Source organism: Belonocnema kinseyi, chromosome 10 (genome assembly GCF_010883055.1).
Source record: "Belonocnema kinseyi isolate 2016_QV_RU_SX_M_011 chromosome 10, B_treatae_v1, whole genome shotgun sequence".
NCBI lineage: Eukaryota > Metazoa > Arthropoda > Insecta > Hymenoptera > Cynipidae > Belonocnema > Belonocnema kinseyi.
In genome coordinates, this window is record NC_046666.1 from 117,949,699 (window position 1) to 117,974,933 (window position 25,235).

A 25,235-nucleotide genomic window follows, 5' to 3' on the forward strand; every position below is an offset into this window, starting at 1 on the left:
AGCGGAAAATGGCTCACTTCTATAAGGACGGAGACCTGGTAGCCATTCGTCGAACTCAAGGTAGTCCTAGCCTCAAACTACATCCGAAATTCTTGGGTCCATACAAGGTTGTATCGGTACTTCGGGGCGACCGATACTTGGTTCAGAAGATTGGAGAATATGAAGGACCGTTTTAGTACTAGTTCTTCAGACGATCATATGAAAAAGTGGCCCAGAATACGACAGCCCGCCTTTGACTCAGATTCTGGAAGCGACGATGATAATCTTTGAGATGACAGCAACCAGATCGTCGCAAATGCAGGATGACCGAATGTGGGACAGATAATTTTAATTAATCAGGTATCACTTATTAATAAATTTGTTTAGAAACGTAAAGTTTAGATGTCGCTAAATGTCGCTTACAGTGCTAAACTAGAGAGTAGAGTTGGGAGGGGCAGTGGAGTCAACATGGCGATACCATGAAGTTTTATGACACATAGAGTTTAATCTTTTTGACAATTACTGCTTAGCTTTTAATAAACAAACTATTCATTTTGTATTTGATATGTCATGCCTTTTAATGAGTTCCCCGTTCCTACAATACTAATGCACTTCGTGTCACATAATTACATAATTTAAATTGTAAATGGCTTAACATTTCTAATAGAAACTCTTTTTATTATTTTTCACTCAGAATATTTTCAGGAAAAACAAATGAAAAATCTCAATCCTCAAAATATATGATGAAACATATGCATAGTCGTCTACTGGGCTTAAGTTCTTAGCCGAATAGCCGACTGGCCGCTTGTTGGCTGCCTTCATCCGTCCACTAGACGAACATGAGCAGGTGCAGGTATACAGTCTGCTATCCAACGTCCATTAGCCAAATGGCTAGTATAGTCGCGGAAAAAAACACTTAGGAGGCATGCTTTTTCAAAGGTATCGTATAGCGCTTCTTTTGAAGAGCTCAGGGTCTTCAGGGATGCCATTAAGTTTTCCTCGCTTCAAATAAACGTCGGAGCATTGGTCTGACCCGAATTCCATTCCTATTTCTTTAGTGTATCGTTCATGATCATCCATGTAAAATACATGAGTGACCTTGTACTCTCGATTTTCAGGTTGGCCGAAAAAGTACCTCTCGGAATGGCGAAGTGCTAGAGATAGTGGCAATAATGTGACGTAAAAGAGGATTGGGCTCATGGTGTCGCCTTAAAAAAAAACCTCTCTGAAAGGTGACTTTGTTAGTTGTCACACGATTTTTTCCAGATGAGATAGTAAATCTGGTTTTCCAAAGCGACATCAATCTCTCTATGCACCTCATGATTTGCGGATGAACATATAAGCTTTCCAAAAGACAGATGATAAGTCTATGGGAGGTCCAATCGAAAGCTTTCAGATAATCAATCTAGGCCATCGCTTTAAGAATGCTGTATCTTTGTAGACACATCTATCGACAGGTCGGTTCTCCCGATATCCCGCTACGCTTTTCTTTGAGCAGCGTTGTTAATACATTTCTTCCCACACAGGCTCCATTTTCCAAACAATCCTATGATTTACGATAGCTGCAAATATCTTATACAGTGTGTTCAGACAAGTGATTGGCCTATAATTCTTCGGGTCAGCTAAGTTGCCCATTTTCCGCAGGAGTACTGTGCGCCCTTCCACCAACCACTCCGAAATTAGCTCTTCCAACTTTAAATATGAGGTGAAAATACGGGCCAAATGCTGATGGGCTTAAGGAAACTTCTTCCACTAGAAGGTCTTGATACCATCTGGTCCCGGAGCGAAATAGTTCTTCATACCTCTTAAGACTTTTTTTCACCTCCTCGGTAGTGATGGGTGGGCATTCTTTGAAGAGTCGAGATGGATCAGAAAGAAACTGTCGAACTTCTCTGACCGACCTCTCTCTCCGCTCTAGACTTCTCTTAGCGTCAGATAGTATCATCCATATTTTTTGAAAAATATGCTGCCTAATGTTCAGCAGCTTTGGTTTGTTAAGCGTATGATAACGGATGCGGAGCTCGCGAGCGAAATTTCGAACCTTGGCGTTAAAATTCCTGCCAGATGTTATGTAGTCAACCACACACTGAATGCGGGACGCGTACTGTCTGGCCAAGCCTATCTCAATGGCAAGTTGATGCATTCGTCTTTTGGGCTTACGATCAACCGTTGGTTTTGTTTTGAGGTTCGCATCGGCCAAAGCTCTTGCTACATTATACACACAACAATTGATAGTACAGATGTTGGATTCTTCGCAAAAATGCCCACGAAGTTCACGATCCATTGCAGCCAGATATTTAGGCGTGAGAGGCACCTGGGTGTTGATGTTTCTCCGGGTCATAAAGAATCGCTTTTCCTCTAACGGATACCTGCCCGCAGTTGGTCTTAGTGTCACCTCTCTTTCTCTGTTGCCGGCTTGTTCGGGCTGTGGTAGATTAGGCGCTCCGCTTACATAGACCCTTTTTTGGAGTAGTTCTACATGTTTTTGCAGACGCTGATGCGAAAAGTGCAATAGCTCCGGGTGTTTCTCGCATCACAGAGCATGCAGTCGTGCCATGTAACCCCGTTCAGGGGCCAGACTCGCATCGTAGCACTCTAGCAAGTCGCGATTCAGTCGCTCCGTCCACCTAAAGCTCCCGAGATTCCACCGATCCATCGCATTGAATCCATCTTCATTCGTTCCCCCAGCTCTAGAGCGGTCGGCATTGTTGGCCGACCTATTGTCGGGACCCCTGCGCGTTCTATTGTTTTGAATTGCACTTACTAGAACTATGTTTGGTGCTGTCATTGTTGTTCCCACGAGAAGCTAGAGAAAGGGGTTCGTCCAACCTTGTATAACCTCGCATGCAAGGATGAGGCTGCATACTCTGAGAGGTCACCCGGTATCTCAGATTCACCGTTCTAGAGACCTCACCCAGGTGCCATTCAGCTTTCGGCACAGTTTCCACACCTCCGCTTGGGGGTTGATTCCTTCGGGAGCACCCCTGGAAAATTGTCCGCGACTGCCTATTAATTTTTTCCACCACATTCAGCAGAAACCTTTGGTACAGGGTACAGGGACCCTCTAACCGCAACCCGAGGACGCGTTCGATGGCTTTCAAAAAATAGGGTTTAACAACCACCGTAGGGTCAAGTTTCGAATGTACAACGAAGACTGCTGTCCAAAAGACGTTGTTCAAGAAAATTTGATATTACTGGAATTTTTAAATGCTGCATTTCCTCCGAAAACTTTTCCCCATATTTTGCCTCGTTTGGCTCAACATTTGAATTTTCTACTCATACTATTTCGACGAGCAGACCCACAAAAAAAATATACGAGTCCTATCGAAGCATGGTTAGAACAATAATTGTAGATATTTTAAAGAATTTTAATTCTTTTTCAAAACGTTTTCAACTTATCTGCCAAGGAATGCTGCTTAATGAACTATTTCTTTGTTTAGGACCTAAAAAAGTGTGCCGAAGTTCAATTTGATTTGCTCATTTTATCGAGAGTTATCGTGTTCACGGAAAAATAGCATCGCGAAAACTTGATTTTCGTCTTCAGGTGATCACAAAATGTGAAGATCCATTGGAAAACTGTGGTGTCAAATTTCGGACGATTGTAATACTCTCTCAATCATAAATGATGATATTGTAATAACTAATAATTAATTTTCAGTTCTTTTTTGGATGAACAATTATTGCCCTTATATTTTTTCCGAAGCTTGTATCGCTTGTCCAAAAATTATTTTTTTCTATAAGTAATGTTATTTCTTAGGATTAAAACAAACACTAAGCGTTCTATCAAAACATAAATTATAACGAATTCGTACTTCTCTTTGGGATGAACAACTTTTGTTTCTCAATTTTGCATTCGTACCTTTTGTTGTTATTCTACCATTTTTTCAAATCTATTTTTAATATTAATTTTTACAATTAAAATCAGAACAAAGGGACCTATAAACAAATTATTAATGAGAAGTTTATAGCTTTTTTTTAGTTGAACAACTTTTTGTCCTTATACATTTTTCGTGGCTTGTTATCGTTTATCCAAAAATCAATTTTTCCTATAAATAATGTTATTTCTTACGATTAATACAAACACCACGCGCCCTATTAAAATACATATTACTAGCGGTCTGGCGCGCGCCGATTCATCTTTTTATAAAAATGAATAAATAAACAGCCTATCTTTTCTATTTTATACATATTTAATGAATTTTACAAAATATTAGTATAAAATAAAAGAAGAAACCAAGGGACGAGTTCTGCATCTGAAACTGTAATTTATCTATTAAAATAGGATTTCAACAAATTTAATATTTTATTGTGGAAAGTGGAATTGAATTATTTTATTCCAAATGAGCCTTTTTTATTAAAAATTAATTTACACCTCATATTAATAAATAACATTTATTACAATTTTGTAACTCACGTTGATGATAATAATATTCTATCAATAAGGAACTTAGCATTTTTAAACCAAAATCTTTATAAATCAATTTTTCAAAATGTCTGCACGCGGATTATATTAATTAGTGACTTCATAGGCAGAAAAACATAGGTAATACGCTTGTTGCCACTTGGTAAACTCTCCCCTGAAAATCGTGGTCTTCCCAATATTAGTTCATGCGTTAATTGTCATAAAAATTGTATCAATAACTTATTCATTATTCCGATTTATACCAAATCATTACACTATTTTGTAACACATAACGCGATTTATGATTACTGTACGGAATTTGATTACAAGAGTAGATAAATCCTTACAAAGTTTGGAAAAAATTACATTATTGAACGCAAATTTTGCCAATTGTCGAATCTCGGGCTAAGTTAACTCTCCCACTTTCCCCTAAACTTTTCACCTTAAAGTTGTTGAAAAACACAAAATTTTCTTTAAGATTAAACTTTTAATTATTATATTTCAAATTACATTGAAATTAATGAAATTTTTGTATTAAAAATAACACTTTCGACAAATAAATACTTTCAAAACTTATTATGTGGGGTGAAGGTGTTGTGAAAAATGGGGTTTGTCATGGTAGATGGAGGGTAAAAGTGTTATAACTGTTTTACAGAAAAATAGTCTTTTGACTTAAAGTTTAAGAATTGGGAAACAAAATTTTACTTCCTAACTGACAATTCTTATATGAAATTAATCTTCTATGTTTTAAGATGTCCACCACTACGTTTTCATTGAGAATCCTTTTTTTTTAATGCTACTCTTTTTGGTTAAAAATTAATCTTTTTTGTTTGAAAATTTGGTCACTCAGTTTAAAATTTATATTTATAGGTAGCAAATTTAAATATTTGGTTATAAGTTAAACTATACGGTTGTAAATGCAAATCTTCCATTAAAAATCCAAATTTTCAAAAAAACCATTTACGCTGCAAATGAAAAAGTTTAATTTTCAGTTTATTAAAAAAATTAACGAATCTGAAACCAAATAGTTATTTTTTCATCCAAAGACATAACATTTTAACAAAATAGTTAAACTTTTAATCAAGTAGATAAATTTTTGACCAATAACTAAAAAATATAATTATTTTAAAACAACAACAGCTGAATTGAACCAAAATTATCGAGTACAAAGCTCTAGAACGAACTCAGTACTTTGTAGAAAATTCGTATTTTTTGTAGAAAAGTTATATTCTTGGTTGAAAATAATATTTTTCATTAAGGATTCAGTTATAAAAAAAAATCCTTTTCAGTTAGTCAAAAATCATTTTCTTTAAAAGAAATTTTGGTTCTACTATTTTTGGTGGAAAATTTATAGTTTAAATTGAAAATGGACCTTTTTTACTTAATTCTTTTTTTGTTTTGGCAGAAAATTCATCCCTTTGATTTAAAATCGATCTTTTTCCGTTGAAGATTGAACTATTTGGAAACGAATTTATCTGTTTTGATACAGTATTTATAAATTCAGAATTTTGTTGAAAATTCGGAATTTTTGGTAGAAAAATAAACTGATTAATTAAAATTTCATATTTTTTCGAGTATTCTATTCATTTTAAGGTAGAAAATTAAACTTCGCGGTTGAAAATTTATCTTTGTGAATAAGAACAAAAATATTAAGTTGCACATTCCTTTTTTTTTGTTAAAAATTAAATTCTTTAACTAAAAATTTAACAATCCCACTTTCGGTGATACACTGAAATTTGGAATTAAAAATTGACATTTTTGGGTTGAAAATTTAATTATTTGTTACAAACATCGTCTTTTTTTATATAAATTTAATCTTCTTGGTTGAAAATGCATCTATTTGCTTGAATGTTGAATTATGTATAATAAAATGCATCTATTTTAGTAAAATTTCAATTAATTTGTTGAAATTTAATTGTTTGTTGTTAAATATGAATTCTTTTAACTTAAAAGGAATTATCTTATTTCTGGTATTATATATTTATATCTTAAATTAAAATTTTATTTTTTTTAGAAGAAAACCCTAAAATTTGTTTTAAAATTGATCTTTTTGATTAAGGATTTAACTATTGTATAAAAAATTGAACTGCAGAATTTTAGGATGAAAAATTATATTTATGATTGAAAATTAATTTTTGTAGTTGAAAATTCGTCTTTTTGGTAGAAAATTAATTTTCTTTGTTAAAATCTTATCTTGTTTATTGAGCATTCAACTATTTTCTTGATTTTTGTTGTTTATTAAAAATTAATGTCTTTAAGTAAAATTCTCATTATATCATGTTATATCATTATATCAATGTTGACTGCAAACTAATAATTTTTGTAGAAAATAAATTTTATGGGTAAAAAATTAATCTGTTTTTTATTATTTTCAACACAGATGTCCAAATTCGATGTTTTATTGTCTTATATGGGAAAAAAACGTCTTGCATAATTTACTATAAAAAAATTTTAACGTTGAGATATTCTGCTAAATAATCCACAGAACCTGCTTGATTTTAAGTGAATTCTATATTATTCTAAATACTTTTTAGAATATTGTTCTTGGATTGAAAATTAATTTAGTTAAAAACAATTTACATCTGTATAAGGTTTCTTACAATTGATAATAATAATTTTCGTACAAACAGATTATTTGAAGAATAAAAAAGAAGGAATAAAATAATAAAAAATGTAACATAATTACATATACGTTACTGAAAAAATTATCTGTAAACAACTTCTTCGATTGAAAATTGTTTCATTAAATAAGAAATTTATGACAAAACTTTTTCGACTACATTGGTATTGTTTTCTTATCATTTGTACTTCTTTGGAATAAGATAATGTTTGAAGATTACTACAACATTTAGCAATAGTTCTTAATCAAATTAAACAACATTTAAATTTAAAAATAAGTAATTTTCATTTTTTATCAGTTCACAACTAAGATATTAATCAAAAAATAATGCTTCCAATTGTAAAACTGCGTACCTTCAAGATATTATGTACTTATCACAGATTTAATCAAAATCACTGATGATGGCCACCATTGTGTGCCGAAACGTTTACCTTCAAGATATTATGTACTTATCACAGATTTAATCAAAATCACTGATGAAGGCCACCATTGTGTGCCGAAACGTTTGAAACAACTTAATTAGTTTCAATTCACTTGACCCTAAAGCCAAAAACTTACATCAACAATTTATACAAAATTCTGTTATTTATTAAAAAGAATGTGTTTAATAGACAATTAATCGTTGTGACTGAAAATTCATCTTTTATGTTAAAACTTCGACTGTTTGGTGTCAAATTTATCTGTTTTAGTTAAAATTTGAAATAATCTGTAGAAAATTTCAATTTTTTTATTGAATATTAACTTTTATAAATTAAAAACTGCATTATTCTATTTTTGTTTGAAATTTGATTTTTTTTAAACTTTGATCTTTCTTAGTCGAAAACGGAATTATTTGTTTGAAAATTTATCTATTTTGTTGAAAGTTTGTATTTTTTGTCAGAAATATAAATATAGAGAATTCAAATATTTTGTTGAAAGTTCCTTTATAGTTAGTCAAAAATTAATTTATATAAGATATAATTGGATTATAACATTTTTGGTACAGAATTTATATTTGAAGTCAAAAATTGATCGTTTGTAGTGGAAAATTCAACTATTTGTTTGAAAATTTAATTATTTGTTTCAAATATCGTCTTTTTTATATAAAATTATTCTTTTTGGTTGAAAATACATCTGTTTCCTTGAAATTTCAACTGTATATCATCAAATGCATCTTTTTTAGTAAAATTTCAATTAATTTGTTGAAATTTAATAGTTTGTTGTTAAATATTAATTCTTTTAATTAAGAAGGAATCATCCTATTTCTGGTTTTATATATTCATATTTTCAATTAAATATTTATCTTCTTTAGTTGAAAACTCCACTATTTGTTTGAAAACTGATCTTTTTGATTAGGGTTCAACTATTTTGTTAAAAACTGATTAAAAATTCAACTGCACAATTTCAGTATAAAAAATTATATTTTTAATTGAAAATTAATGTTTTCAATTGAAAAGTTGTCTTTTTGGTAAAAAAATATTTTTCTTTGTTAAAATCCTATCTTGTTTATTAAGGATTCAACTATATTCTTGATTTTTGTTTGTTAAAAACTGACTTCTTTCAGGGAAATTTTAATTATATCATTGTTGGTTGGAAACTAATAGTATTTTTGTAGAAAATTAATGTTATAAGTAAAAAATTAAACTTTTTTTTATTATTCTTAACATAAATGTCCAAATTCGATTTTTTTGTCTTAGATCGGAAAAAAAAGTTTTGCATAATTTACTATAAAACAATTTTAATCGCTGAGAAATTCTGCTAAATAATGTGTAGAACCTGGCTGATTTTAAGATTATTATATCTTATTTTTAATACTTTTTATAATATTTTTGTTGCATTTAAAATTAATTTAGTTGAAAATTCTATTATTTGTTTTTAAAAAATCTTTCAACAGAAAATTAATCTTTGTGATTGGAAGTTTATCTTTTTTGTTAAAACTTTCACTATTTGGTGTCAAGTTCATCTGTTTTAATTAAAATTTGAAATAATCTGTAAAAAATTAAATTTTTTTATTTTATATTAACTTTTATAAACTAAAAACTGAATTATTCTATTTTTGTTTAAAATTGGATATTTTTTATTGAAGCTTCATCTTTTTAGTTAAAAATTATTTTATGGGTGAAAAATTAATCTGTTTTTTATTGTTCTTAACATAGATGTCCAAATTCAATTTTTTTGTCTTAGATCGGAAAAAAACTTCTTGCATAATATACTATAAATAAATTGTAATCGTTGAGAGATTCTGCTAAATAATGTGTAGAAGCTAACTGATTTTAAGTGAACTATATTTTATGTTAAATACTTTTTATAATATTGTTCTTGCATTAAAAATTAATTAAGTGGACAATTCTATTAATTGTTTAGAACAAAAAAATTTTAATAGAAAATTAATCTTTGTGATTGAAAATTCATAATTTTTGTTAAAACTTTTACTATTTGGTGTCAAGTTCATCAGTTTTAATTAAAATTGGTAGCAATGTATTAAGATATAAGATAACAAGCAGAGGCCCTGTATTGCGGCGGTATGGGTGGCAAGGTGGTGGTAAAGCAGCAGCGTTGATTCGTATTATCGACCTTGAATTTCGATTATTATTTCCAACAGTGATCCAAAAATACTTGCGCATGCTTGAACTGTGCTGCGCTCATTGGCTCTAGTTCGCGTACTTATTTAAATATCAAGTGCAGACGCGCAGCGTAGCTGATGAACATCACGAAAATCCCAGCAAGCGCATATCAAGGCAGCTCCGTTGGGATCATGACCATCAAAAAAACACGTGTAACATTCCATAACTGTCTAACTCACGGTGACTCACGAGTGTCACTTTCGCACGCGTGTAGCTATCAAAGAACGAGCAATCGTGAAAATTTTTTCAATAGTTTCCAACGCTGTCTAACCCAGTGACACCTCGCATCTCACGCATATAGCAATGAAAATCGAGTAGTGTGACAATAGAAATCGATAATATCGTTTAGAGATTTTATATTAAGAATAAAAAAATGTGTATCTCTTTTTGGGATTAACAACTTCTGTCTATCAGTTTTGTATTCGTACCTTTTGTCGTTCTTCCACGAATTTTTAATTTCTATTTTTAATATTATTGTTTACGATTAAAACCAGAACGACGGGTCCTATCAAAAAAATATTAGTAAGAATTTTAAAGCCCTTCTTTGGCCATAAAACTTTTTTATATTTATTTTTTTCGTAGGTTGTGTGAATACGAAGAAAAGCCGTACAAAAAATATATATAAAAAATTGTTTTCAAAAATTTTGAAAATGCTGTGACTTTTTTATTTCCAATCTAAAATGGCTGGTTAACGAACGCGTTCTTTCTTAAAACACCTAAAAAATAGTGCCAAAGCTCAGTTTGACCCGTTAATTTTTTTTAGTTATCATTTCTACTGACGGACGGACAGAAAGACATGCGCCATCACGAAAACTTGATTTTCGATTCAGAAGGTCTCAAAACACACAGATCTGTTAAAAAACTGAGCTGTCAAAATTTGATTGTCTTGTCTACTATACATTATGAAGACATAATAATGACAACTGAATAAGGAGCATTTGACAGGTACATCACAGGTACGAAAATGGTATACTTTATTGTTGAGGCCATTTTTTTTATGAAATTTTGTTGATTTTAAGCTAAACCAAATATGGTTTGTGTAACTAGCAAATAATATAATTAATAAAATTTAATTATTTTATTGAAAAACTCGAGGTATCTGAATTCGTATCCTAACAGAGTACAATAAAAGATAAATAAGGAACAAAATGTGTTCAAAATCAGTTGGTAACCGTAGAGACCATTCTGCTAACCTTTGACAGCGTTTTGGTCATCGATGTTGGGGTTTTCATACATGTACAAATTTTTCCTAGTTTTTACATAATGCGGAATTTTTAATAAGAAAATTGTGAAAACTTAAACAATGCTTGCACTTATAAAATACTTGTCTGGAAGTTATGAAATTAATAACCTTATTCTAGAGACACGGATCTGGTTAAAATATTTTAACAAAGAAAGACACGGTTTGATTTTTTTTAAAACAGCTGGAGTAGAAATTATATATGTGTACTGGGAGACAGATTATGGAAAATATGTATACAGCTTAAAGCTAATAATAATTGATGAGATCTACATATAATTAAATACGACACCAGATTAATATATTAAACGCCCTATGAATGTATGACATTTTATACATAGAAATTTGATTCGTTTATATAACTTATAAATAAAATATCATAAATACATTACCTTAATTCGGTATGAATCCGTTAAGACTAATTGCTTCGTTATTTCAGCACCTAATTGAGATGCCACAACTCTGAAATAAATAAAAATAAATAATTTGATACTAACCTAGTTATAGATTGTGCACGTCCATACGAAAATGGCTCCCATGGCCGGCAATCAGAAGTAAACGGTTCTCGAAATCCCAACCTCAAAAATTACCCGAAATGTTTTTCAACCTACACGTTGTATCTTGAACTCTCAATTTCTGAAATTTATTCGACGATGCGAACGTCTCCCTAAATCCATACCGACCACAAGATCTCCTTTCATGTGAACTTACACGCATTTTAAACTATTCCAAATTTTTCAAAACTAGCGAAAATTGGTGTAAGATAATGAGTGGAGTTACATCTGTAATCCTTAATTTCAATTATTCTCCCAGCAGACAAAAGGGACATGGTTGTCTTTGCAACATACTAATTGCTCTTTAACACCTCAACTAACTGGCTTGGGCTGGTTGCTGTGATGCAGCGGACCGAAAATTTATCAACTGCGCATGTACCGAAAAGCGCCCATCTATTGGACATCAATAAATACTACAAATCATAATACAGATGAACATTTAAAATAAATGTTCACTTTTAAAAATTAATTAAATTGAATCTAAGAAATAGATAATTTATTTAAATAATCTATTAATTATTTAATATCACATTTTTATACTTTACAATTTAAATAAACATGTGCTTTTCGATACATTCGCAGTTGAAAAAGGTGCGGTCAGTTAGCATAATTGGCTGGCTCGATGTCAGCCCATGCCAACAAGATAAGGTATGAAAGAGCCATTAAGATGTGTTTTTAGAAAGGTAATTTTAACCCAATTTTATCTTGCAATATCCTGTGTGCCAATTACTTTGGTTTTATTTTGTATCAAAATACATGTTTTTTATTAGTAGAAGCATATTTTGAAATTGAGTTAACGAAGAATATATTAATCACAAACATGTACTTTTGACTATTAAAATAACGTCATTGATGAGCTAATATAAAGAAAAAATATTCTTCGACTAATGAAAATTTTATTTCATAACATTATCAGTGACCATAGGGTGACATAAGAGTATCAGAAAACAAAAAATACCCTATAAACTGTTTCAATACGTTTACGGAACATCCGAAGTAGTTGACATCCAAATGACCCCACAATTAACCATAGGTTTACCTTTAATCTACAAATAACCAATAGAAAAAAGATTTATACATAAATACTTTTAATAAAAATGTCACGGCCTGCGACGTATATTTACTACTTTCTTAAACGGAGAACAATCCACCCTGTAGTAGTTAGTGGAAGGTCGCATCGTACTGATCTCTAAGACCGGAGATTTGTCAAGTCCAAAGAACTACCTTCCGATAGCTTGTGCAAACATCAGCTAAAAGTTATTTACTGGCATGCTCAAAGATTGGATATTATTATCTATCGAGCCGGCATGGAGTTCAATAATTTAACAACGCAAGTGCAAGAGAAGATTGTGAGGTTGTAGAGAGAACCTGTTGGTAGACAGGTGTATTGCCTAGGATTTCATCAGGTATCGACGCAATATGTGCATGACTTGGATTTACCACAAAAAATCACTCAATAACACGAACCATGAACTGCTTATCAAGCTCCTTGAGTGCCCGGAGGAGCATACAAAAATAGTGGAGATGTATGAACGAGCGTATGTTCTTGTGGCGGACAAGATTCGTCATAACATACGACAAAAGACAAATGACTAACAGCTATGTCACATATAAGAGGGGTGTTTTCCAAGGAGACTCTCTAAGTCCGATACTTTTCTAAATCTCCGTCTTGCCTCTATCTATTGTGCTCGGAGGCAAAGTTTTGGATACCTATGTGGCCCGCTGAACAGAAGAGAATTTAAGGTCAACCACCTTTTATACATGGACGACCTGCAGCTCTTTGCCTTTTCAAAAGAGGACCTTAAAATCCTTGTGACGGTGGTAAATAGGTACTCTATAGCAATTGGCATAAGCTTTGAACTGCACAAGTGTGCTTGCGTCCATTTACACAAAGGAAGACTAGAAAATACTTCATCACTTAAAGATCAGGATGTTCAACTGATAGGTGAAAATACCATTTAACATGTTGGTAATGCAGAAAGATATGCGTATCTTCGAACACCGAAGCCGGAAACCCAGGATGTGCGTGTGTTAAAAACGGCCCTTGAAAAATCCGAATTATCTGGGAAGAATAAAATGCAAGCGACGAATATTATAGCCGTTCCTATACTGCTTTACTTGTTTGGTGCAATAAAATGGAACGCCGATGAGTTGAAGCATCGAAGAACGGTTCTAGCTACAGCGTGCTCAGTTTTAAAAGCACAGATTCTCTAATGCAACTCGTACATCAACATAGAGTCGTTAAGATTGCGGCGTTTCTATAACGTGCTGCAGATGGGACCACAGAGAAGCTTGGTCTCCCATTTGATTCCAGCGACACTACATGTGGCCTTTGGGGCTCAAAATTCGCGTACAGGAAGCAGAATATTCGCTTCTATTAAGAGAACATTGTATCGATAGGTCTGTCCAACATGTTTCTCAAATCTTCTGGATTGAGATCGGGGACTGAGAAATTTCTTTTTGCCTGTCAAGCCAGCGTAATAGGCAAATTCATTTATTGTGAGCAAATAATTACCAACTGCCAAACGTGCAAGCGAGTCTGAAGACCCAAGAAAATCTACGTGATTGAATTCTCGGCACCAGCCGTTGATAATACCACGGCAAAGGAGAAAGAATAACGTGCAAAATATCACGCTCTTCTTTTCGAGCTAAGCAGGCTGTACCAAGGCTGCAAAGGCTATCTTGTGGTTCTCATAAGGGGCTGCGTTTCATGTATGAAAGCATAATTTCTAAGCTAACTTAACAAAATTCCTGCTTGCCAGCATCAGACTGAGGCCATCGCTAGCCAGATGCAAAAGGCTGTTATTCTGCGATCAATTCATCTGGACCGCCAACACTATTCCTCCTAACGTTGTAAAAAGGTTGGTAGCTCTAAAAAAGTATCCAGAGGTGAAACCTTTCTTCTTACCTTCTAGGATATAAGGAGCAGGTGTGAACGACACACAGGTTCCGGGTGCGTCGGGATTGGTTGCTTTAAGAACCATGATCGCAGCTACAAGTTTCTGCAAATTCTCATAACAATAATAATAGCTATCTATATTATATACGCTTTGGCTAGAGTTAGCTAATTGCAGCCAACCACCTTGAAAGAAATATCGTGAAATAGCATCAAGTGGGATACCACAAATAAAGAGGAATTTTTGTGTCTCTATTAGGAAAGTGTGAATAAAAAAAGGATACAATTCCAGGATGAAATTTGCTTAAAAGTATCCCCATATAAAGAAAGTCCCAATAGGAAATCTTATCGCTAAGGTGATGGACACCAGGGCTAATCTATACAGCTAAGAAGACCGAGCAATGGAGATTCAACAACAGGTTGGTTTGACGTGGAAAGACGATGACCATGAACAAAACATAGAAGAAACCGAGTCAGATAATGAAGTATTGGTAGTTGATGTTCTTCCTCAACCTGTTGATGATCCAGAACCACCACATCCCCCATAGGTTAATGGCTTTGTACATCCAGAGGCAGTAGTTGAGGTTGAACAACCAAGAAGGCATTAAAATGGACATACCATATAAACAGAGATGTTATGCGCCTTTATTTTTTGACAGAGAAAAGTGGGCAAAGTGTGAGGAGAAAGCACATGGCATATAATGACTGCAATCAAACATTTCCTTCCGTGCCGCCTGTCTACTTGTTTGAAGTCTTAAAACTTATAAAATCTGCTCACGCATCATTGACTTTCTAAGCCGTGCGATGATGCTTTGGGGTACAAGAATCAAGTATTTTAATAAGGGACAGCCAAGGATAACTAGATCAATATGCATAGGGGCGGCTATATTTCAAGGAGACTCCTTCAGTGCATTATGGTGATATTTAGTGTTGAACTCATTGAATAAAAAACTAAACAGTCTGTCTCATGGGTTCAGAATACATGATAATGAGGATGTTCATCATGTACACAGTTTTCCAATGATATCCACATGCAGTTCACGTTAGATAAATGCAGAGCAGTACATTTAACCAGAGGGAAATTAGGGACCACAGATTTAGAGAACGAGTTCCGCAAGATCCGAGTCAATTTCATAACTTCAAGTGAAAATGAAGGTTTGAGGAAAGATATAACATTTTTCAGAATAGTTAAAAAGAATATATAATTAGTATTATGTGCCTAATTACAGGATATATCAAGTTCTGAGTTTTCTTACTTCAAAACTTGAGAATTTCAATAAATACCTTGAGACATGAGGTTATTATGAGATAAGTTTTCTTATTCCTAATCTTAATGCATGGAAAAGAAACTAATTTGTAGTAAGAAACACAATGAGTGGACAAGAATTTAGCTTGCAAAACAACATCTTCGAATCTCGGGTTAAAAATAGCTCGCTGATAGTAAAATCTAAGATAACTAGATGAAAATAAATTATTACTTCGCCGGATGTGCTTCTCATATAAAATTCTTAATTTGTATGATTATGCATAATGTCATGCAACATTCATAGATTTAGGCTTAAAAGTTTAGATCACAGGTCTTTTACACAATATAACCTATTTCAGCTTATATTGTCCGAACATGAAAAAAATCTTGCGAGGAAATTCGTTACTTTGTCTATAGTGCCATATGGTGAGATCTCCTCTATTCGGCTTATTTCATATAAGCTCAGAATGTTAGTCTTTTATGTGTTTTCCTTTCAGTGTAAAACTTTGCTTGTTGGGTATTATTATATAGTCGAAACATTTAATGCGCTTCTAATTCTGACTTTTTAAAGGCTAGACTTATATATTTAGGCACAGGATATGGCTCCAGGCTTGCCTGCACAATCATGAACGATCTTGTATTTTCAATTAAAGTTACAAAATTCATTTAGAAGATATACTTATTTATCTTCGCATTTATAAATTTTTTACATTCTTATCCTAATGAGATGGTATTGGTTTTATACTTTAAGAAAAACGAGTTCGTAAATTAGATATGGATAAACTTTCAAATTTTGATCATACAAAAAATAATGGAAAATAAAAATTTCCAGTTTGCAGTCAAACTATGCAAGATACGAAAAAAAATATGAACTAAAATTGTGCGCCTTGAAAAGGTCTACATTTTTTTTATTAATTACTTTTCAATAGGACGCGTAGTTTTTGTTTTTAGTCGTAAGAAACAATACTGAAAATAAAAAAATTAAACTTTGAGACAAACGACACAAACTATGAATAAAATAAATATATAAAAGTTGTTCTTCCAAAAAATAGCGGAAACTCATTTAAATTTGTCATGAATAAATTTTGATAGGACACGTAGTTTTTGTTTTAATCGTAAAAAATAGCATTCCAAATTAAAAAATTTAATTTTTCTAAAAACGACGCAAGGTACGAACTAAAATTAACAGACTAAAGTTATTCGCTCCAAAAAGATCTATAAATTTGTTATTAATCATTTTTAGATATGACGAGTATATTTTCTTTCTATCGTAAAAAATTAAATAAAAATTTTTAAAAATAAAGTTTTTTCACGTAATGTGACTTTAAAACTTATGTTTTAACTTAATTCACTAACAACGAGCGTGAGAACGGATCCTGCCGTCAGCAAATTTGAAAGATTAGAGATATAACCTTGGACCGTCGCACGGCCAAGGGAGGCACGGGTATGGTGGCCACGGGGTAACATCTTCAACGCGAGCACCGGCGATTAGACAGCTTTCTCGCGGCAGTACATTCCTATCTTCACGTGATATCGGATAGACAGAAAGAGAAAGGTGACAAAAGAAAGTGATCATTAATAAAGAGGATACAAGTCAAATTCATGGGTGTATCGTCAATCAAATCCTGCTTCTATATAAAATTTAACAGTGGTTCCAATACGGAATTGGTTTGGTCGGATTCTTGCAACTTGGTGCCGACAACCATCCTTCAATAATAAAAATAAAAATTCGAAAATTTTGGAAGAAATTTTTGGAATATTACCAGGTAAAGTAAGTACTCTTCTTTTAAACATTATTTTAGGCATGACTCCGCGTCGCGAGTGTCATAATTTTCGGCAGTGCAACGGATTTTCCACCATAAAAAATGTCAAAACTCGATTTCGATAAATAAACTGAAAAAAACTTACAACCATCAGTGGAGGAGAAATGTTTTTATAAACTGCCACCTTCAGGAAACTAAATTTAAATTTGACGAATTTTACCGCTAATTGCGAGAGGATTTGCAGCGTAAACATAAAGTCGCGTAGTGACATAAAATCTATAATGTTAATTTTTCTGAATTAAAAATTCGAAAATTTTCAACTTTATCAATAATATTTTTCAAAAGTTGTTCTAATCCTCTTGAAATATACATCCAACTATATAGTCCTTCAAGGACGTCGTCAAGCGACCTCTTTGCATCGAAACAGGACCTTTTGCTTCGCCTGTTACATGAAACTGAATTAACAATGGTTAATATACTACAAGTAATCGTCGATTTTTTTGCCGTGGGTAGGTAAGAAGTATTTTCTTAACATATTCCTTAATCTACGTATCACATATGAGCCCTTCAATGAGCAGAATCCACGCGAGAAGCGTTCTGATAGACGCCTATCTCCGCACTCTGAATACAGAAACAATGTCAATTTAGTGAAATAAAAACGCGACTCATGTGACAATAATCTTATTGAAATTGAACAAGCGAATGACAATGAATCGTTAAAAAAATTTCCTTAGGCAACATCTAATTTTCCTTGAATGGCATACATTTGGGAAACGTGAGTTTTGGCGAAAATCAGGTAAAAGATAGTAAAATCACCATAGAAAAGATGCAATTAAACAAAATGACGCCGTCCCTAAAAGACATGTTAGCACACATACCAACCTTTAACGGTGATTCAAGTTTCGTCGAATCCTTTATCCGTGGATACAACAGAGCACACGACAGTTTAAAAGGCAAACTCTTCTTAGATTTGCTCGATTTAATTTCGATAAAGTTATCGTATCAGGCAAACGTCTAACGGAGACCACGACTTCAGTCATACAGCACCCTCGATGACTTTATTCTTGTTTTGAAACGTACATTCGCATTTCCTACAAATGAAGCTTTTTGGATGTCGGAAATGGGAAAAATGATTCAAATAGATGACGAGAAAGTAGCAATTTATGCAAGTAGGATTCAGAGCATAGTCGCGAACTATAAGCAAGCAATAATAGAAAGTTACCCAGCAAATTCAAATGACGGAATCTCTGCTGAAGCGAAAATATCAATAAAAATTTTTGATAAATGCTCTCTAAAACAATTTATAAATGGCCTTTTACCAACTTTTCGATACCTAGTTATCACATCACAACCTAGCACATTGAAAGAAGCAATTGATATGGCTTACCAGGTAGAATTAGATGAAAAAGATATCGCAAATTTAGAAAAATTAAGAAATCAAACTAGAGTAACCTCCTCCCCAGACATGAACAAAGCAAAATTGCGCTAAATCAACCCCATAAGTTCGACATTTAACCATGAACAAGAAAGGGAAAAATTAGAAAAACTACCTTCACCACAAAATTCAAATTCTTGCACATTTTGCGAACGCCCTGGACATATCATTGAGAACTGTTTTCATATTCAGCGTATTGCGAAAAGCAGAAAAAAAAACAAAATCGAGGCACGTTCAATAATTTCGGAAATCCCAGTATTACTCATAACAGCGTCAAACTCGTTATAACGAATATTATGGATATGATCAAAATACCTTAAGTACGCAAGAAAAATCGCAGAATGATTATAGAGACCAATCTCGTGGTCGATATCTAGGTAGATCACGAGGCGAATACCGAGGCCAATTAAGAAACCGATTTCAGAACCAATCACAAAGTTATTATCAAAATCCACTCCAATACCAATACCAAAATCCACACCAAATTCAGTACCAAAATGAACCCCAAAACCAATTCCCAAACCAATCCCGAAATTCCTATCAAAATCCACCAGGAAACTAACCCCAAAACCAGTACCAAGCTCCAGCTCAAATTCAATATAAGAGCCAACCTCGAAATCAATATCAAATTAATCCGCAGAATTCATTTCAAATTACACCACTAAATAATCCAAATAATCATCTGGATATTCAGAACACCAGCCAGGCCCTTGAGCAACTAAATGATCAAGCCCCTTTCAATCTTCCTACAAATCCACTAAATGTCCTACAAAATCAACTTATTGCAAACGAATCTTCAAATACAAAACAATTAAATTCAACTCCAACCCTATTCGTCAAATGGGTGCGCAGGCGAGTGGCGAACCGATTATTAGACGTGCTACAGAAAATCTCAGCCTTTACGATGAGCAGCCATCCATTTAAGTAGTCCAGTTCATTCACCAACTATACTTTTTTGAAGTAGAGGTCTAAAGAATAATGAATGTGACATACTTCTGGATACAGGAGCGGAAATTAATGTAATCAAATAAAGCGTCCTAAACGACTGGATAGAGAAGAATTCTGATACTATTTTTAAAGTAAAGGGAATAACTTCAGGCTTAGTGCTCAGCTTAGGTCAGATGAATCTAAAATGCAATAATCTGGAAGTCAGCTTCCAAATAGTAACAGATTCATTTCCAATTAAGGAAGCAAGAATCATAGGAAGTGCTGTTCGGACCGTAACAGCAAGAAATAGGCCATCCTCTTCCGGATGTACCTCGGTAACTCTGCATAAAGGCCATTTGGTAGGTGGAATCGTCTCATCAGATTCTTTTAGAATGGCCAGATCTCCTACCTGAATAGACTGTCGACGCTGACGTTACTTAGAAAGTGCTTGAAGCGAATGAAGGTATTTTGAAGACCATCTGTGCCAGAAATCTTCCTGCATTTTCTGGACCATTTTCCACCTTTAATTCGCACAAACATGCTCTTAGATAAGCGATGGTTCAGGGACAGCTGGAAGTGGTCCTCCAGTGAGCTAATGTCCTGGAGTAGGCACAGATAAATCACTTGGATCATCAGTGATTGCTTGTAAAGGTCTTGAATTAAAGCAGGCATCAATCTGTGTCAATACCGTTGAGATCTCCTCAAAAGTTAGAGGCGAACTTCCAATAACTCTTTTGAGATAATGCTTGGTAGATTTCACGGCGGCCTCCCACAATCCATCAAAATATGGAGCTGATGGTAGAGCGAACAGCCAAGTGGTTTGATCCATGGCCAGAGCATCAGCGATGTCCTGCGAAGTGCGTGCCGCCTCCGCGAAGAGCTCCCTTAGCTCAGCGTCGGCTCCGACGAAATTTGTTCCCTGGTCACTTGTCAGAGTGGAACAAATACTTCGTCGTGAGGAAAAGCGTCGATAAGCTGCTATAAAAGACAGATAAGTATAATCAGACACTGCCTCCAGATGTACAACATGAGTAGATGTGCAAACAAAAACCGCAATGTAGCGTTAACACGATCTTTGCTTACGTCCAAGGACTTCTCGTATTCTTATTTGACCAGCAAAATCCACGCCACTGTGAAGAAAAGCCCGAGCACGCTGCACGCGATTAGAAGGGAGATTTCCCATGAGCTGCATGGCAGTGGCGGCACGGTGACGAATACATACGACACATCGCAGAATGCGAGACCTAACAACCTGTAGACCACGAAGAAACCAAAGTTGACGTCTCAAGGTGGCTAGTGTAAGCTGGGTACTCCCTTGAAGGCGTACGTAGGAGGCAACTGTCAACGACCAGATCTGTGAACGGAGATGTCGATGGAAAGATATATGGATGCCTCTCATCAGGATCCAAAACGGAATGTTTTAGATGGCCACAACCTCTCAGTACTCAGACATGAACTTAGCGTAGGCAGCATAAAGATCCGGATTCTTGAACAGTCTACGTTCCAACTTGAGAAAGAGTAATTCAGCTTGAGTTCTGGAGTCTCCTAGTTCACTGATAGGTCCCTTGAGGGGCAGGCGAACAATGTAGCGTCGATCAGAATCACGAAGATAACGCATCTTCGTGATTCACGCAAATGTTCGTGATCGACGCTACATTTTTCGCCTGCCCTGCTACATTGTTCACCTGTTCCCAGAAACGTTGAAGTTGAATAGATAAGGCGTCCTCGATTGCACTGTAAGAATCGAACCCATTGTTGTGTCTTCTGCAACCACTCTGTTGTCTGGCCGAGACATTAAACCTGGCCGCATAATGAGAGCATAGATTTCCGCTCCAAGTAGGAGATGGATAGCTGAGTTTGCACTAGGTTCCGGATCACCAAAATCAAGTCCATTTAACTCAGACCGAGGTTGAGGGGCGACTCCATGTGACAGTGTGTAATTGCTGAGTAGAGGTATAACCATAGCCTCTGTATCTAGAAAGAAGTGGGAAGGCAAACGCGATATGATGAGGAGATTGACTATACCCTTTGATACTCATAACTTAGAAGCTCCAATGCCGGAGATGTAGAGAGATGCGAACCTGCGAGGTAATCGAAGGCGCTATGTGAGAATTTCTTAAATGAAATTGCCCTCCGAACATGGATCTATCATACAACGTGCCTGTGCATAGCGTTTATTCTTGCTTTTAACAACTACAAGTGCTGTTGCGAGAATGCTTGGATCAAAGGCACTAGAGGTTACATGAGGATTTACTAGTACTCATGCTGTGTATCTATCGCATCTTGGATTGCTGAGCGTGGAACATCCTGGAGGAGAAATTGGTTTGGAATCAGTTCCTGGTGATGTTTATAGGTCATGAATGAAGGTATGATGGCGACCATGACAGGTATGACACACTTTATTAGAGCGACTATCGTCAACTTTATGTGGTGCAAAACAATTATCACGTAAGCCTCTCGAACGGACAAATTCCGGACGCTGAGCAAGAGATTTAGCCTTAAATCCTCCGCAGAACGCCAAGTAATGATTCTTCTGACAGAGGGTGCAGCACATTAGGTGAAGGTTTTCTTCCAGGATTTTTTGAAGCATTATGTGCCTTCACGGAAGAATTCGCTCTGTGATTATTCGAAGAACTGTTGGAAGATGATGACATCGTTGTGGTTTGTGGACAAGTTGAATAGCCCATAGCCTCAAGTCCCTTGATTCGGGTTGCGAGAAATATCTTAAGCTGATCAAATGTCTGTGGTTCCACTTCTACTCCAATAGATGTTTCTCAGTCACGACGGGAATGCTGATCAAGTCGTTGAACTGTAATGTGGCGTTCAAGTGCAGTCAAGGCACCGATGGCTTCTGTCGTTCCATGTAGAAGCTTCTTTAACTCAGAGGCTGATTCCGTAGATACCGGCTGTAAAGAACATAAAGCGGCAATCTGAGATCTTACCAAAAACCGAATGTTTTGATATGATTTCCTTAGTAAATCCCATGCTCGAGTGAAGTTCTCGGCAGTAGTGGGGATGTTGCTGAGGAGATGAGCAGGTTCTCCAGATAAGCTTGTTTTTAAATCCAAAAATTTACACAACTCGACTAAATAGAGTTCCTCCGTAACAATAAAAATATCTTTAGAGAAATACGGCAACTTCTCATCCTCCTTTGTATATAAGGAAAGTATTTCTTGATGCTTCTCCTGAAATTGATCCCCTTTTTTTATCTAGATTCTACATGCGAGCCTTGCGTGCTCCACGTGTAAAATTAGCAGAACCAAAATTTTCAAAATTTACATAAGCCCGTGAAATGACACCGCTTAATTTCATTTATTGGTCGATCAGTTCGTCACTTTCCTCTGTAGTAATTTTAATTACTAAGGACTGAATGATTCGAGCAAAATACACAAAGATGTAAAATCAATAATATTCAAGTTGAAGAGAGCATACAGGCTTAAATTTGCAAACTGGGATTCAATAACCAAACATGGCATGCGTAGAAATGAAATAATTAATTTGCAATGCAAATTCAAGTATAGAATGACACATACTGCGTGTTTGATAAATGGCAAGAGCACAAAATCGAATGTGCTTCACACGAGCAATTAAATAATTCGCTGGCATATCGATATGAGATACAATCAATTATAAGTCATACAGAAAGTCGACAACAAATAAGACAAACAAAGCCTGAATAATTTAACAGACCCCGCTGTGATTATAGAATGCTGGTAGTTGAACATACGGATGAATTCCTTCCTTCTATTTGTAGATGCGATGAAGCGAGAGAAGCGGTGATTTCCTTCCTTCCGTATGTGGATGCAAAGAAACAAGATAGACGATTACTTCCTTCTACTTATAGGTTATGAAGAAATGTGAGGGAGAATGACAGTGACTTCTCACTAGGATCCACGTGTGTTAGAAATTCGTTGCATATTTAGATCTGTTACTTGATTGCAGGTGTGGATAACTCACGCGTGAACCATCCGTTTCATATTTGATAATTGCGAGCGTGTATAACACAAATAACAGTGTTTATAACGTATCTCGATTTAATTGTTTATAGTTTGTTTACACGTTATCAACACACACTAGCTCACACCGATAGGCACTGGAATGTAAGGTTCACGTTAATCCCTTTGACAAATTTAAATTTAGACATTTTTCTCGAGCGAAAGTTTGATAGTTATAATTTATAAGCTCGATTACGAGTTGCTAAAATATAGTAAATTATATTTTGCAACGTCAAAATGCGATTGTGTTCGAGGGGTGATGTACTATGCTTTTATATTTCAGGCGCACTCACTCTTTGCACTAAAATTTGCACTTGTTTGACACCGAATGCGCGGAACGCTTTTGAAAAAACTTGATAAGATCATTTTTCATCGTTTTCATACCGGTTATTTTTAGTATAAAAATCCGGCTGGAAGGACCAATGTTTCGGATTAGAGTCGAGCATAATGATGATTGCGCAAGTGGTTAGGTGAACACAAGAAAAAATAGATTTAAAAATTAAACATAATTAACTTTAATTTGGCTTTACCACCCAGAGAGATACACGTGTTTCAGTATTAATAGTCACGTCGAGTGCCTGACAAATCGTTGAGTTAAGCGCCCATTTGCCCTTCTGCAAAGTCTTTTTAGAATGGGGTGCAGAACATCCGCACGTACACCCAGAATTTATATGATGATACGGAAACTCGGAACAATCCTCAACCTGCAGCACCAAACGAAAGTAGAAAAGGGCCATGTCATCAATTTAATCAAGCCCTACACAAACACATTTTATCTACAAGGTGATGCGTTGTCCTCCACAAAGGTTATGTATCATAAAATACCCACCGTAGACGACAAATCAGTTTTTACCCATCCATACAGACATCCACAATGCCAGAACGACGAGATCTATTCAGAAACCAAAAAGATGTAAAACGAAAACATAATTATACCGTCAACATCTCCTTATAACTCCCCATTATTGGTCATTCCCAAAAAGTCAGACCCCCAAGGAAATAAGCGTTGAAGAGTGGAGGTGGACTATAGAGTATTAAACGAAAAAACAATAGAAGACGCTTACCCATTGCCAAATATATCCGACATACTCGACCAATTGGGAAAAGCTAATTTCTTTACTGCGCTCGATTTGGCCTCCGGGCCACAAAATTCCGATGGATCCTGCGGACAGGCACAAAATGGGATTGTCCACATCGTACGGCCACTAGGAATTTTTAAGAATGCCTTTCAGTTTAAAGGGAGACCCAGTCACCTTGCAACGTCTTATGGTTTCCGTTCTTTTAGGATTACAGCGACTCGAAATGTTCGTATACCTCGACGACATGATTATTCATGGGCAAACTTTAACAGAATATGACCGAAGGTTTGATCAACTTATGGAACGCCTGAATAAGGAAAATTGAAAATTAAAACCAGATAAGTGTGGATTTTTGAAACAAGAAATTGCTTATTTATGTCGGGTTATTAGCAACCAACAAGTCAAGTCAAATCCAGATAAATTAAAGGTAGTAAAATACTTCCATCCCAAAGACAGCGAAAAACCTACGCCAGTTCTTCGGATTGACAGGTTATTA

General features: G+C 34.8%; 1 protein-coding gene across 3 annotated transcripts in view; it reads right to left on the reverse strand.

Annotated features, from left to right (window-relative positions):
- The window catches only part of LOC117181547, a 294,598-nt gene that overhangs the window by 106,753 nt on the left and 162,610 nt on the right, over positions 1-25,235 (reverse strand). For all 3 annotated transcript variants that reach the window (XM_033374360.1, XM_033374363.1, XM_033374361.1), the window contains one exon: positions 11,237-11,306. In XM_033374360.1, coding sequence (XP_033230251.1) covers positions 11,237-11,306 — 70 coding nt within the window. The remainder of the gene's footprint in view (positions 1-11,236; positions 11,307-25,235) is intronic.